The sequence below is a fragment of the Atheta coriaria genome, unplaced genomic scaffold (genome assembly GCF_025399875.1).
Source record: "Atheta coriaria isolate IRGN ID8LTWV9N9 unplaced genomic scaffold, Caltech_Dcor_3.1 hic_scaffold_6_pilon, whole genome shotgun sequence".
Lineage (NCBI taxonomy): Eukaryota > Metazoa > Arthropoda > Insecta > Coleoptera > Staphylinidae > Dalotia > Dalotia coriaria.
In genome coordinates, this window is record NW_027045448.1 from 15196087 (window position 1) to 15211235 (window position 15149).

Here is a 15149-nt window from a genome sequence, read left to right on the forward strand (position 1 = left end):
GCCGACAAATTAGTGGCGTTTTGACGGCGTATAGATTTTTGAATTGCAATCAGAACTCTCGAGCGCGCTCCCTGTTATATATGAACTTTTATTGATTGCACATCCACCGAAAAAATCCAAGCGCCCAGCCAGCCACCTTTGCAACTATCGGATAATTATGCTTGTTACTGTCAACGTGATAAAATGTTGATTGTACATGGTACATGTATATCTATATATTTGTTTGCGGCTACTTTTAATAGCGACTCGTCACGAATATTTAATTAAATGGCTTGTGGTGCGCCGGGCGTCGCTATCGAACGGATTCATCGGTCATTAAAAAATCACTTGTCTTTTAATATCGTGTTGCGGGTATCTAAATCGTGCATCGTTTTTGCATGCGCACATGCACAAATGAATTTGATTTCATTTATTGTCAAGGAATATAAAAATAAGCAAATATTGTCATTTTACGCGGACTTGCATCTGTCTAATCTTTTTTAAACTGATTATAAACTCAATTACTCCTGTAAAAATGTAAGTAAATATTTCCTGAAGTCTAAATATGAATTCCACGTCGCTCAGTTGTATTCACTTGTGTTATGTTTAAATTATTTTCTAGTAACGCAACGTGCACCCCAACAAATTAGCTGAAAAATCGTGTTTATGTTATAGAAATTTGCATTGCAATTTGTAGGAATGTTGTGATTATAATTACAACAATATTTCAAATATTACCATCGATGTCATGTCTTTAAAAAAATATTCACGCTCATAATTGCTTGAAATGAAAATATTTTTTGTCGAGTAAATTTAAAAAAGACTTTAAACATTTTCCTCCTTTCGCATTTGTCTTTAATTACCTTGAATGCTATATTCCAAAGTACTTATATATGTGACAGTGGCGGCGGCGGTGGCGGCGCGATGACTATTAGCCGAGGCCGTTCGTGTCCGTTCGATGGCTTTCAATTTGGTCGTCACAAACATTACACGGCGTTCCCATCAATCGCTTTTATCGCACTACATAAGAGGGTATTACTCGATTGCACTATTATTATCGTCTCACTACCGTCTCCACTCTTTCTATCCTCAAAACTCAATTATATTGGCAATAATGTCGTTCTTTGTCGGTACATTTCTGGTCAACAACATGCTACATCGCCAGGAGAATTAATACACGCCAGAATCCGTCGGATCATCATATTCATATATTCCATGTATTTGGGTAGGATTTGATTGAAGACGGCGCAGCCAAATTGGGGGAAGATCATAACAACGCCGATGATGATGACAATCGGCCAGATGATAGAGACCAATATCTGCAAGACGTACGAAAATAGCGGGTGGCGATTATGTTTTACAGGCATACGCAAAGGAACCACGTGAGGACAACCCATGCTCCTATACAGGTTAAACCCATGAGGAATGTTGCTTGGAGTTCTTGGTTGTTGAGCCAATTGTTGAGGAGGTCTACGATGTTATCCATGATGAGGTTTGAGTTTTGGGGTATGAAGTGATTATTGACAAGAATTTTTTGACACTGAAATGAAAAATGCACTTTTAAGGTTAAAATAATAAAAAGGTAATTTTTTAGACAAAAGGATCTTTGTAAAATAAATAAAATGTATCATTTTACAGTTGGTCGATCATCAGCACACGCAAATCCTCGTTCTTTAACCACCGCATCGAAATCAATTGTTATGTGATTGTTGTTTGATTGCAGTATTTACCGAGCATTTGTTTCGTCCGCGTCTTTTTGCCGGACGGACATCGGCTGCGGTCGACACGCTATCCACGAACATCCATCAAGAAAGGACGACGCGCAGGGAAAAGTCAAGGGAAACTTGCCGGGACTTTGTTGTGTGTTTGATTTCGACTGCGGTCCTTTTCTCCGATAATTGTCTTTCGGTAAACATGCACTTTGCAACTCAAGTGTAGACAAAGTGAATTGCTAACCATCCACCATTTTAAAGTCTTCCATAGCGGATATGACGTCATATTGCAAGTCATAGTGGTTTCTAATTGGTAAAATCACTGCGTGATATGACCGTAACCGTCCACTACCCCTCTGATAGGGGGATTGAAGTTGCGGTAGCCAAAAGTGAATATTATCGAATTTGAATAGTAATTACGCGTTAGTATATTGAACATATGTTAGGACAAAATGCTTAACTAATAAATAGTTGGAGCCGGAAAAGGATTGCAACACGAAGGTGAGATCAATGCAAACAAACCGGCAGCGCACATATGGTCAGGTAAAGAATTTGATCGCTCGTGCATTAGTTATGACGAAGATATCATCGGTTATTAGGTAATTGCATTTGATGAATAAAAATATTACATTTGCTACAAATACAATTCGCTATTGATGATTGTAGTGGTGGTGTTTGAATGTTGATTGTAGTGTGCAATAAATTTTGCTTTTATGCAGTCACATCAAACATCAAAACACGCGTGATGGGGGAACGCACTCTGGCAATCTTGAGGCGCGTCTCTACAAGTGCGACATGCATGACAATAAAATAAATATAAACATACGAGCACACACTATTGCTCTGGGGTGCGATGGTGCGATGGTGCGATGGGAAGTCGAGGTCTCCCCACACTTGCTTTGATCAGTAAGTGATGTACGGAAACGTATACTTTTGGGATTTCTGACAGAATTCGCACCCTTGCAAACCAAAAATGACAAAAAAATAATTCTAGTGTAATATTAGTTGCCTAAAAACAATCTACACCCTAGAATCATAACTAGTATTATAAATTGGAACGTAATTGTGTTTGTATGTTTGTTTGTGTCGCTATTACGTAAAAACCATTCAACCAATTTTGATAAATTTTGGTTTGAAGATAGTTTAAACATAGGAAAATAACATAGACTACTGAAAGTCACTAAAATTTAACTTTAAGGGTGTGGAAAATGGTTTTATGAAAAACTTCCTATTTTCTAATACAAATTAACCTAAAATTAATAATAAAACGAAGAAATAATGGGTTAACAAGAGCGCAAATCAATTTGCGCCAGTCTCACACACAATTTGTTCATTATTTCCTCCGGCGCGTGTGCGGCCACCGATGGGGTACGCCCGGCACGCGCCCCTGATATACGTATCTAATTGCATCCCCGGGTTTTCTCGTAATCACGATGTGATCGAATTAATGCGCCACTTGAGCGGCACGCGTTGCCGTTATGTCGTCCGCGACGCCTGTTTGCATTACCTCGAGGTTACGCCACGTGCGTAAAACCACCCCGAAGACTATATTCACGTACCCACACACACATACACTCACACACAACATATGCATACAAATGTGTTTAACAAATTATTCCGGCGGAACCGGTTTGGCAATAAAGGAATTGGATAAATGATAAAGTGAGCATCTTTTGCAAGAGGGCGACAAAGTGACAGGAGGGTTGTGCGGATCATTCAAAACATTCATTTGTCTTTTTTAAGCATTTGATACACGATATTATAATGGATTAATTTTTTAGTTAAAGTTTTTAATTGCTCGGCAAGCGTGTAAATTGAGCGTAATATGAATTTTGAAATTCACATCGCTGACGAATGGTGCGAGGCGACACTCCGCGATGTTTGATTAATTATTACCTAATTATACGTTAATTAACTGTTCAATGAAACTATAATCGATGCGCTTTTAAAATTTAAAACCTACTAGCAAGACGACAATGGGAATTATTTATGTATATTGTGTGTTATAGTGGAAATTTTCAGATTTTTCCAAGTTGTTGCTAATGACTAATATTATACTAATCAAATTAATGGTAATATCCTCTCATCATAAGAAAACTACGCTTTGTTCGGTGTACTTCTCTTTTTTGTTTCTTTGTCCAAATTGGGGTTATAATACGAGTAATTTTAGGTTAGATTTCAGTTAAATAAGTGCCATCAATAATTGAATAGCTTCACATGGTGGAACAGATTATCTCCGCATATGATTGCGCTGCTCGCGTTTCTCACACCGCCAATTTATATAATCACCGAAATAAAATGGAGATTTCGTTCCGATAAACGCATTAGAAATGAATGGCCGCGCCGCGTTAAAGACCAATATTATCACTCGTGAAAAATTCATCCGCATGCATTACCCAACCGAAAAAAGAAACCAAACACATGTTCCCTGGGCTGTGATTTCGAAATTCGACTCAATTATAAATTATAGACAAGACAATACATCACACATGTCTCACATGGCGGCGGTTTTGTTATGCGGCTTTCGTCTCTTTTGATTCTTTGAACATTTTAAGACGTGCACAGGGACTAGAGATGCAGATGCAAGATAAAAAGACCGGCGACTGGTCGGGGAGGACAAGCGCGACGTGTTTGGCGTTCGGCTTTCGCCGCCCCCAGCGCGCGGATATGCATAAGTAACGATTTGACATAACAAATCAGAGCCGGCGTGAGTGGCGCGCGGCGCGAAACAATTAAATATTTGAGGGCGGTTTGGGTCAAGCAGTGGCGAGAGGTTAATAATTTAATCGCGTGGCTTTTAACGCCGCCCGGAGAGCAGCAGCTCACACACACGATGCCGCCGACGACGGGCGCCGCCCCCCTCACGACTCTTCTTTTATTCAGCAGCCGGAGAGCTCGAGGACTTGACACCTGGTCGTCGGATTGATTATGGAGCCGCCGGGGATTTCTACATCACACGACCACCACCAGACCAGGACTGAGATTTACACGGCCCTTCTATAAACAATTCCCGCGCGCCAAAGCTAAATATTCAACACCAAGCACCAGGCATAAATTCACCAACAGAATTCCAGTAACGCTTGGTATACTCATTCTTGCCCTTTGGTCGGGGGGGCTAAAAGGCTGTCGGATGTGCGTTACAACCGCAATCTAAACTCGTCACCTCGTTGTCGCCCTCCGTTGTGTTGCAGATCAATTAGCGTGAGCGGACAGTTCGGAAGTTGGCAACTTCCATTCGCCACATCGAACGATTTCATTGCGCGATCGACGCAGCCACTTCTGGGAGGTGCGCGACTCTTCAGCGTCCGCTGAAATATGCATCGCGTGTGTGTGTCGCATTAAACAGGGGTGCAGGCGCTTTAATATTGTGTTCCGGAAACAGGTAAGGCGCCCTCGAGATCAATCCCGGCTAGATCTATAATTCACTATTAATTACCACCTTTAATTATCAAAATTAATAACTCATCACGTGTGTGCCGCCGGATGATGAGACTTATGTTAGCACAGGATATCTATTATTTAGTGGGGGTTTTGATACATTGCTGCAGCGCTACTCTAAAAAACTGTTTTTTGACTCGCTGTGTCAAAATAATGCAAGTTTTTTAAAAACTATGCATTTATACAATGAGGAATTTAGTTTTCTTTGATATAAGATATTTACCAATGTTGTATGATTAATATTTTCGGAGATATTTGAGTTTTATTGAAAACCAAAACAGAATACTGAAATGATTTGTCCCAATTTTTTCCAAATTATTTTCCCAAATAATAGTGATTGTCAAGCAAAAAAACAAGACGCCTTTGCATTTGTATCTGCGTCTGTGTCAAACTCAAATTTCAAACGCGAGCATGAGTTCAGATCAAAATTTCCAGTTCGTTTCCAAAATGAACCCACTACTAAAAGAAATCCAGCATGATCAGCTGATGAAGCAAATGATTGAAGACCATTTCTCAAAAAGAACTAATCGAGATCAAATTGAACAAATGCATTGCGTGGTGTGCAAAGGCCAACCAGATAACTACAACAGTTATCAATGGGGATCTCCTCCTGGGCAAGTCAGGTCCCAAACACCTCAGAATCAATGCCCAAGTATGCAAGCTGGAAACATTACAGTTATACCCCAGACGTTCCTACCAACACAGGTGACAGCACCCATACCCCCACCGTCATTTGAAGCAGCCGCTTCCAAATCTGGACCTTTCAATCCCTTCTGTCAGCCGTTGTACCCACCAGGCTGTCCGACTCCTGGATGCCCAGGATCTTACCCCGGATATCAACCTCCGAGTAATGTACCACCGACGATGTGTTACCAGCAGGAGTTTCGTGTAAACTGTCCATCTTTCAGTGGTAACAATATTCCCCCACCAAGGTTTCAACCTTCAAGGCAATAGTTTCTCAGCAAATATTTTTCCTGCTTGCCATCTTAAACATCTGAGCTTTTGCGATAATAATAAACAATATCATATACTAAATCGTGGTAGTTGTATGTTTCGCTTGTGGGCATGAATTACCCAAATGGTGTTGGTTTTGCAGGTCGTGATTTTGGCCTTTGCTACATCGCCACATCTGTGATTAGCAAACAGAGGCGAGCACCAGCTCTAATGACAAACAACGCTCGGGGGCGCTGATTCTTAATCAGGGGAGCGCACGCACCTTGCGGCGATATGCATCGACGCCGCCGACGCAAAATATTCGCGTACAGCGCCATCGTTATTATTAACAAAGTGTGCGTGCACACTGGCTCGAAGGGGAAAAATGAAAAAAAACTCTATTAAAAAGTTACCAGAGCGTTAATTTTAATTCTGTTTATATTAGCGAGATTCGTGGATGGCTCTTTTTTCGTCCGGGCGGAAGAAAAAACCTCCGGGTCGAATATGATCTGTTTGTCTTTGGGCATTAATAAGAAAACAGCCGGTAATAGAATTTTCCCGGACGCCTCTAGCTGCAAAGTATAAAAAATCCTTAATTAACAACTTGTACATAACATAACCCATATCTTCTTCATGTGTGTGTGTATTGCATTGTGAGTTGCCTAACACACAATAAAAGAAATGGAAATCATGTAATGCGCAATAAATTCGTGTCGATTGTTTTTTAAATGTTAATGCCGTGCGCAGTTTACGCCGACGCCTGCGCCCCGGAAAATAATTGCCGTTTGCGTCGAAGTTAGAATGAATGATTAATACGCGCACGTACCGACGAGCAGCGCAATTGCATCTCGGGCGTTAAATGGCGCGCCGAAAAAAAACGAAGCGCGCGCGCGGTTATTGTAACCGAAATGGCGTAGAGGCAATATACTTCGCCAACATTAGGCAGTTAGCATCCATAAAATAAGACGCTTCCGGTTGAAGATGACTCTCTGGCTCTTTTTGTGCCCGGAGAATAAAAACGAATTGTGCACGAATTGTAATGTAAGTGAATATAAAGAAAAAGAAAGCGGGGCACCATTTTAAACTGGCGCGTCGCTGGCGAATCTCTCCCGTGAGAGAAATAGAAACGTTTCGTGCCGCCAGCAAGAAAAAAAAGTTAGTTTTGCGCAAAATTTGCAGTCATAAACCACGAGAGTTACTCTTTCACAAATTAAACTTCAAGTATTATATCATCGAGAAATGTTTCAGTTTTGTGCCATCAATAATTACACACTTATCAAGTTATAATTACACATTACACATTCGATAGTTGGTTTTTTTTCTCGATTAATTACACGGGAAAAAAGTTTTCCATCCGTACGTACGGGATGTCAACCATTATGGTACTAATAAGTACCTTGGTTTACTCCTACCTTCACCAACATGTGCTAACATGCGTTATAGCCAATAATTACACTTTTTTTTTCTTCTCCACCCTCTGTGGTAAAGGTACAAATTAAGTTACAGTGCGTTATGAGTTTCGAAACGTTTTGGAAATTCTGTATTAATTAGTCGCCCTTGCATTTAACACCCACGACATTTTTTCAAACGCTTGAAATTAAAAAGTGATCAATCATTTAGTGTAAAGAAAATTAACTACTTTGACAGACTGACAAAGAAGAAAGCAACTTTTTCTGCTTGTGCGTCTCCAATTTTCGATTTATTCAAATTGTAGTTTCATACGCATAAAACACATCAAAGATGCCGTACATAACCCCACTTTGCGCTCCTCTGAAGTCGTGCGTCCTGTGTCTCTCTGATGGCGGCCGTTCTTTTATGTATGTAAAAGCATGTGCGAAGTGAGGAGCGATTGCATCCGATCGACGAGGCGTTTCGGCGCTCCGATATGAGTTATGGCCCTTCGGGCGTGCACGGCTGCGACGACTTGCCAAACGCCCTCATCAAATATGCAAACCGCCCCCCCCCGAAGAAGCAGCAATACTCGATACATATACGGCGATACAATCATGGATGCAACAAACGCGCGCGACGCTCAAAATGTGTGATAACCTATAAATATTTTTATATCTAGCTGGATGCTGTTAAGCCTTTTGGCTTTTGCTCAAATTTTCCAACGGCGTGTTAATGAATGAAATGACGGATCATGTAATTCACGTGGGATTTTGTTACGCGTCCGCCATGATTTATTCCTCTCGCATTGGCAGCGGCATCACGACGTATTATAAGTTAATAATGCTTTGCAAAAAGCGTGCAATAAACAAATGAAATGAACATGCAACGGGCGGACATATTTTTGTAATTAAACCATTAATTAAAATCGAAAGGTTTTTAGCGGATTTTGATTTAGTGTGAGCGTGGGCGAGATTTGTTTTTGCATAACGTATAATCCGATGATTGCAGTGTGCAATGAGGGTTGCAATCATCCAAAAATCAAAACCGTTAAAAACCTAACCAAGTTTTTAATAATCACCAATAAAACATTATTTTTAAAGGAATTAATTTGATTAAATTTAAAATTCATGATTTTTTAGTGATAATTATAATAAATTAAGTGAATATTTGAAGACCATGTATTGGACAAATTTTGACACTTTCCATTGATAGAAAATTCGTTAGCCGGTGACAATTGTGACAACAATAATTGATTGCCTGTGGCGCTCGGTTTATTTATCAAGTTTGAAAGTGCAATGCATGATTAATTGTCACAACATTAAATTTCTGATTATTAATTTGTGTGGCAGAAACTTGCAGGGCATGCTGGTGAATGTTTGACCAGTGTGTAAATTAAGTCCACAAGTTATTTAGTTGGTGAATTTACATACATTTAGCGCTCGATGCGCTTCTTCCGCGCCGCTGATGCGCATCACCCCGACTGATGGGTCGTCCATCCGCGGATATAAGAGCTAGTGGAGGTATAGTGTGCGCCGGGCGCTCGCAATGGAAAATATAATTATATTATCCCCCCAGAATCCAACTGGGAAATAGGACTAAGTGACAGGATAATGCAGCGAGTGCGCCACAGCGGAGGCCACGTGACAACACATCTCTCTCCGTACGCCTCCACCGCATTCACGGCTGCTAATTGCTTCAATCTGTGACGTCACTAATTGTTTTGTTGCTGTTTCAATTAAGGACGCTCTCAGCCGTCTACAGCCCCGTAGACCGGCAAAGAAAAACGCAAATTTTTCGGGGATAAAAATAACCGGAGTCGTGTTGTGAATAGTGTATACAGTAATCACAAGTAAAATGAGGAAATTTGCATTCGGTCCCTGCACTTGCCGGGACCGTAAGCATTCGTGACACGTGCAAAATTAACGAGACCACATATTGTTTTCTTCTACTTCCTGCTGCACTACTGCTGGTATTGTGTAGATATACAAGGCACAGAATGTGTTTACCTATTTCTTGGTCTCCGCTGTCTTTTCGGTGATGGTGTGTGGATATTTGTGGTCGCGGCATCGTCCATGTTTGCACATGTTATCGTCGCGTTCTGTATGCACGTTTGTCTGGTGTTTCTGCGGATTGTCGTGCGGGGAAAACACAAAATCGTTGTGTTTTGTTGCTAACCGAACCGTAAGTAAGCTTCATTTATAAAACAAAAGCTACAGGAGTGAAGCAAGTCCAGGACGGAGATCACTTGCAAAATTTCTTTAACAAATAAATGTTTCTTTGGCATGAGAACAGAGCAAAACTAAATAGATATAAATAATTCTTGGTAGGACCTCCTTGTAACTTGATCCTTATATGCTAGGTCTAACTTTACCCACCCTCTTACCTGTGATATTTACCTAATTAAATGCTGCTGCACCTACTCCCACCCCTTTCTGATGGTCGCTCGTAGGTATAAAAGGAGTGAGCACTGCAAGCTCAGTCGTTAATCATGCCTTAGTCGTCCAGCAGTCCAGTCGTGGCTCTCTAGATCCTTTTCTCAGCTCCTTTTGGAAGTTCAGGTCGGATGGCGCCAACTCAATGAAAAATCTCAGTCAAATCGATGTCAAAAGAGGTTCTGTCATATATTTGACAGATGCCCAAACTGTCAGTTTTGATTTTCCACCACGAGCGCCATCTACGTGAATCTACACTAAAAAATTACTCATTTTTAAATATTCTTCTAAACTTTTCCTTTTTCCAACTTTCTTTCTCGCAAACCATCGCCATTTCCTACCAAGAAAATAAATAAAAAATTAATGAATTTGATCCGGCCGTTTTTTAGTTTTCCTCAGACTAACAAGAACAATTTGATTCCACTTTCAACATTCTAAGCAATTACCTAGTGTTTTTGCTTGTTCTGCTTCTCAGCAAGTGGAAATAATTCCGCATGTACCCTACAAGTGTGAGTGTATGCGTGGGTGTGCGGGGTATGAGCCCGAAGGATGCGCCCAAGGGAGTTGTAACACGCCAGCGCCGCCGAACTAAGAATAATAAACTCCCGACTTATGGTGCGCAATTACACAAAAATATATTCACGGTTTTTTATCGCTCCTTGCGGCCGAGAAAATCGCCCCCCGTTCTTTTATTGTTCCTGCAGGAGTTACGGCCGAAGGTTCAGGTGCTGTGCAATTGCTACCGAAGCGCACGTAAGGAAATGTTCCATGAAACGTTTTCTTTTGTTACATTTGCGCAGCGCACAAAATACGGCAAAATATTTGATCCAATAGCTTTCCACCATGTCACTTCTATTACATTCCGAACAAAATATAATTAATTTTTCTTTTCAAACTATTTAACTTTTCAAATGAAATATTCAGCAATTTTTCCCCGCCTGTTTCATTCATATTTATTAATCGTGTTGGTTTAAAGTTTTTCAGTTTTTGTTCGCCGGTTCGAATTCAACTCGTGAATAGAACAACTCAGCCGCTATTCAGCAGTTTTTCCTTGATTATTATATTTGTACTGTCTGATTGACCCAGCCGCACAGCTTGAAAACTAATTTCATTTCCTTCAATGCAGCATTTCTTTCAGACTTCACAGTACCTAACTAAAGCCAAACGCCATTGAATTTGATACTGCGTGCTGTGAAATGAAAGAAAACCTCCTTCAACGAATAGAATTATATAGTAGTAGCGTTTGAAAACTTTCCGGAAAGAAACTTTCAAAGTTTATTACATAATGTCACGTTATTAATCGTTTTTGAAACACTCACGAATTAAATTTCTTTGATATTTTTTTTTCGAAAAACATCAATATCCAGCGATTTGCATTATTCATCCGATATTATTTTCGTTAAAGTGGTGCATTCAAAATTTATTCATTCATAGACATATGATATATCAAAGGAGAGATGTATCTGCATTATTGATATGCGTTTATTATAAGCTATATCGTCAAATGAAAGGTTTGGGTCAAGAATTTTACGTCGGGGAATGATAGTATTTGTTGTTTTTATCTTTTTTTCCTGGTCTCTTTAGTTTGCATTCCAAATGCTTCTATTTTTTGATTCGTATTTGGTATATTTGTAAATATGAGTTGAAAGAATTGAGAGTAATCTTGGATCGAGTGGGTCGTGAATAATGCAGGCTCGTCGACGTTCCACATCGGCATCCTAGCACGCTGCGCGGCATTCTATGCATTTTACATGTTTTATATCTTTCGCATCTTTTGGCATTTTGAGACTTGGCTGGATTTGCAACGCGTACTTTAGCGATTTCTTGTAATAAAACAGGTCTAGTTTAGAATGTGTCATACTGTGTAATGACATATGTATTTAATCATCTTTTTGAATAACTGAAATTCGTCGTATTTTCATTTACACTTCACTTAAACATATTGGAGTACTTAAACGTCGTGTGTAAATATGCAATCTCAATCATTTGTCATCGATTGCGATGCACACAACTCTTCCACATGCTTACAACAAAGATTCATTAATAATAATAATAATAATCCTGTACAATATTGTTTAACAAATAAATTACACATTAGCACGGAATTCGTCCGTTGAATCGAACAGCTAAATAAATGCAAATCGAATTTATGTAACTACATGATGCACAAAACATTCGCAGTAAAACTCAGATTTAAAAGCAATGACTTAAATTACAGGGTATTCAATATGAAAAGATACAAAAACTAAACATGAACAGGAAGTGTTGTGTCGTTGCTGTATGAATGTAGGCTGATTAATGAATTAATCGTATTTTTTTTTGCATTGATTCATTCGCTACAAATAGAAAATGTTCATTCCTAAGAGCGGAAATAGTTCAGACTTAAGTGTTAGTAGTTTCTGCTGCATTCGCGTCGCTGTCACCATTATTCCATACATAATATACATATTTACCTAACCACACAACGCGCTTAAATCAATAATGAACGGATCACAATGAATCAAAGAATTAATTCCTATAACGATAACTCTTGTGGTAGTTATTCTTATGCTGAAAACGTTTGTGGTTCTGATGTCGCCTGTTGCCGTAGAAGGGTCGCACGTATGAATTATTCCCACCCATGTTGCTGTTACTCTGATTCGACCAAACTTTCGCGTTGTGGTGCTCCTAAAACATACAAATCAGCATCAAATGTATCAACCACATAAAAATTACAGCATTACCTGGAATGGATTATAGCCTGGATTTGATTTACCCATTCCATTTGATGTTTTAATGTGTTTTACGCGACCAGTATCGGCATCGTCATTGAGCGCGCGTTTTCTATCCTCACGCTTTTCATTCGCGACCTCTTTTGACAGCTGTGATCTACTGCCATTCCAGGAAGCTACAGGCGCTGTATAGCCACCGTGTGAATTCTTTAACAATTCACCAACGACATTTATCGATGAAGTTGATGATGGTTGATCATCGGTTGATGATGTAACACTCCATTCTCCATTCGTGGCTTTGCTAGCAATGATTTTCGGACGTGAAGCCGCGGGTGGATCTGGCGTGACCTCATCGCAACTGCTATCGTCGTCTTCATCGTCGTAAGGAACTAGACTCTTCTTCTGTTGAAGGCTGGAACTCACCACCGATGATGATGACGATGATTGTGATTGCGAAGGTATAGTTGGGGTTGATGCGGAACCATTGATGCCATTAGATGATGTTGATGATGTCGACGTGTTATGGCCATTTGCTTTATTATTCAGTACTGATTTGGATGGTTGATGGTTATTCTTGAACGTGAATGTATTGCCGCCATTTTGCTGTGGCGGGTGCGAATGATTCTTGATAGGCGAGTTAATTCTAATATTGTTTGTATTATTTTCTTTTGAGCAGTTGTTGGGTTCGCAGTCGCTGTCGCTGGACCAGGTGGGGCTAGCAGTAGCGTGGCCATTCCGACTGCTTGTAATCGTGCCGTTCTGGTCTTCCAGCTTGGCGGTCTTTGCGGGAGGTAGTTCAGGTCCGTATACTTTACCGTTGCTATTCTGTTTACAGCCGTTTTCAGTGTGTAATACTGTCGCCGTCGGCTTGGTCGGCTTTTTGTTTCCGTTGAGGTGCGCGGTACGCTCCAATTCGTATAGCATTATATAGGCGTTTGTCGTGAACACAGCTTGGTTAGAAATTGGCCGAACCTAACACAAAAAAGCGAAATTTTAATATTTCATTTATCAAAATTTATTAAAACGTACCATGCTATCATCAAATTGATAAAAGTTTCCGCACGGTGCTTGCGCGACAGCCGTGTAGTGTCCACAACCAACTGTAGGTCCCATGTGAGTGACCATCGCTACTAATCGGTACACCAATGGGGTACTAGGTCGCTGTCGTGCAAATTTACCCAATTCAAGTCGTTGTTTGAACTGAATATTTTTAGTTATTTTGTTGTTTGTCACGGAAAAGCGCTTCAATTGTATACATAGCACCATGGGCGCCTTCTCCAGCGAAAACTGTTTGGTTGCTTTAACCTAAACGTAAACAAATTAATACTAATCTTTAAAAATATTTGTATAATGTACCTTTTTCCGACACGCTTCACAATGATAACTCTCATCGTCCAATTGCTCGCGCGCAAAATACCCGTCCAAAGCTTCATCGAGCGTCTGCGCTTTTCTAATATCCAAAAGCAGGTCCTGAAAGTGCTGGAACGTCGTACTTACATTGCCGCACGCCAGACACCTGACAGCCGAACGCAAGTACCCACCCAAGATCTGATTGAGCGGAGTCGTTTCCTTGGTTCTCGAATCAAACTGAGAATGATTCTTAAAGCGATTTAAATACGACTTTTCCATTGCTTCCACTAAATACCTGAGGAACTCGTGCGCATCTTCCTGCCGGCCCGGTATCAGGTTCCGGCAGACTACTCTCAGCTTGTTATAAATCAGGAAAGGACGGATCGAGCTTATATTGCGCTGTTGCGAGTCAAGGAGGGTTTTACGCATCGCACAGATCACACAATGCGAACCTAAACACATTTATTAATAGAAAATTGTAACACATTTTAAATTTTATAACACCAACCTGAATCTTCACAATCAGATATTTTCTGCTTGTCAGAAACCAACCAATTCACCAAGGCAGGCACATGAAAGAGGGCTTGTATTGTTGAATTCAAGTAACAAGTGTTGCCCATGTTCACCATGCCTGCACCCACTGCCCAATCGGAATTATTCCAGCCCAATTGAACAGCATCATGTGGATACAGCACATGTTTTGCTGCTGGTAGAGTTTCATCATTGCCACTATTGTCATTTATACTAAAATTACAATTATTAGTTGTATAATTTAAGTTATAAAATCAATATCCACCTTTTATTTAGCTTATTGTTGGAGTCTGATGCAGCTTTTAGCACAATATACTTTGACTTGAGTTTGTCCAGCACATTACTCTGGTAACTGCCTGCTGATTCAAATTCAATATTTGTCAGTAGTGCCTTTTTGGTTGCACCAGCAAGTTGTCCATCCAAGCTGCTCTCTACGTTTGGTTTTGTTAATGCGGTGCGCAACGCGGCGCTTACCGGATCCAGCGTGGAGGCAGGCATATTTCACTCTCAAACAATATCTGCAATACAAATTCTAATATCAATCTGTGTGAAGAATTGAATTTTGATCGATTGTGTGCGTGCGCGTGTTGTTATTTGTCAATTTATCGAAAGACCTTGTCGAACACGTGCGGGCACAGCAACCTACCGTATTGCAGTAAAATTCTCCACGA

At 40.3% G+C, this 15149-nt stretch overlaps 1 protein-coding gene and 1 long non-coding RNA gene across 3 annotated transcripts; both read right to left on the reverse strand.

Annotated features, from left to right (window-relative positions):
* Nucleotides 1-811: 811 nt before the first annotated feature.
* On the reverse strand, nucleotides 812-10072 carry LOC135794248 (uncharacterized). 2 transcript variants are annotated; one of them, XR_010548844.1, is made up of 3 exons: nucleotides 9851-10072; nucleotides 1349-1519; nucleotides 812-1298 (listed from the first exon to the last, which is right to left on the reverse strand). It is a non-coding gene; the product is annotated as an uncharacterized lncRNA (long non-coding RNA). The 2 variants fall into 2 exon arrangements; XR_010548843.1 differs by lacking the exon at nucleotides 9851-10072 and adding an exon at nucleotides 1616-1734.
* A 1658-nt stretch (nucleotides 10073-11730) lies between these two features.
* On the reverse strand, nucleotides 11731-14976 carry scny (ubiquitin specific peptidase 36). The gene is made up of 6 exons (XM_065304098.1): nucleotides 14744-14976; nucleotides 14456-14691; nucleotides 13954-14399; nucleotides 13627-13902; nucleotides 12610-13569; nucleotides 11731-12553 (listed from the first exon to the last, which is right to left on the reverse strand). Exons 1-6 carry the CDS (start codon nucleotides 14974-14976, stop codon nucleotides 12395-12397), a joined length of 2310 nt encoding a protein of 769 aa, XP_065160170.1. The 3' UTR covers nucleotides 11731-12394.
* Nucleotides 14977-15149: the final 173 nt, after the last annotated feature.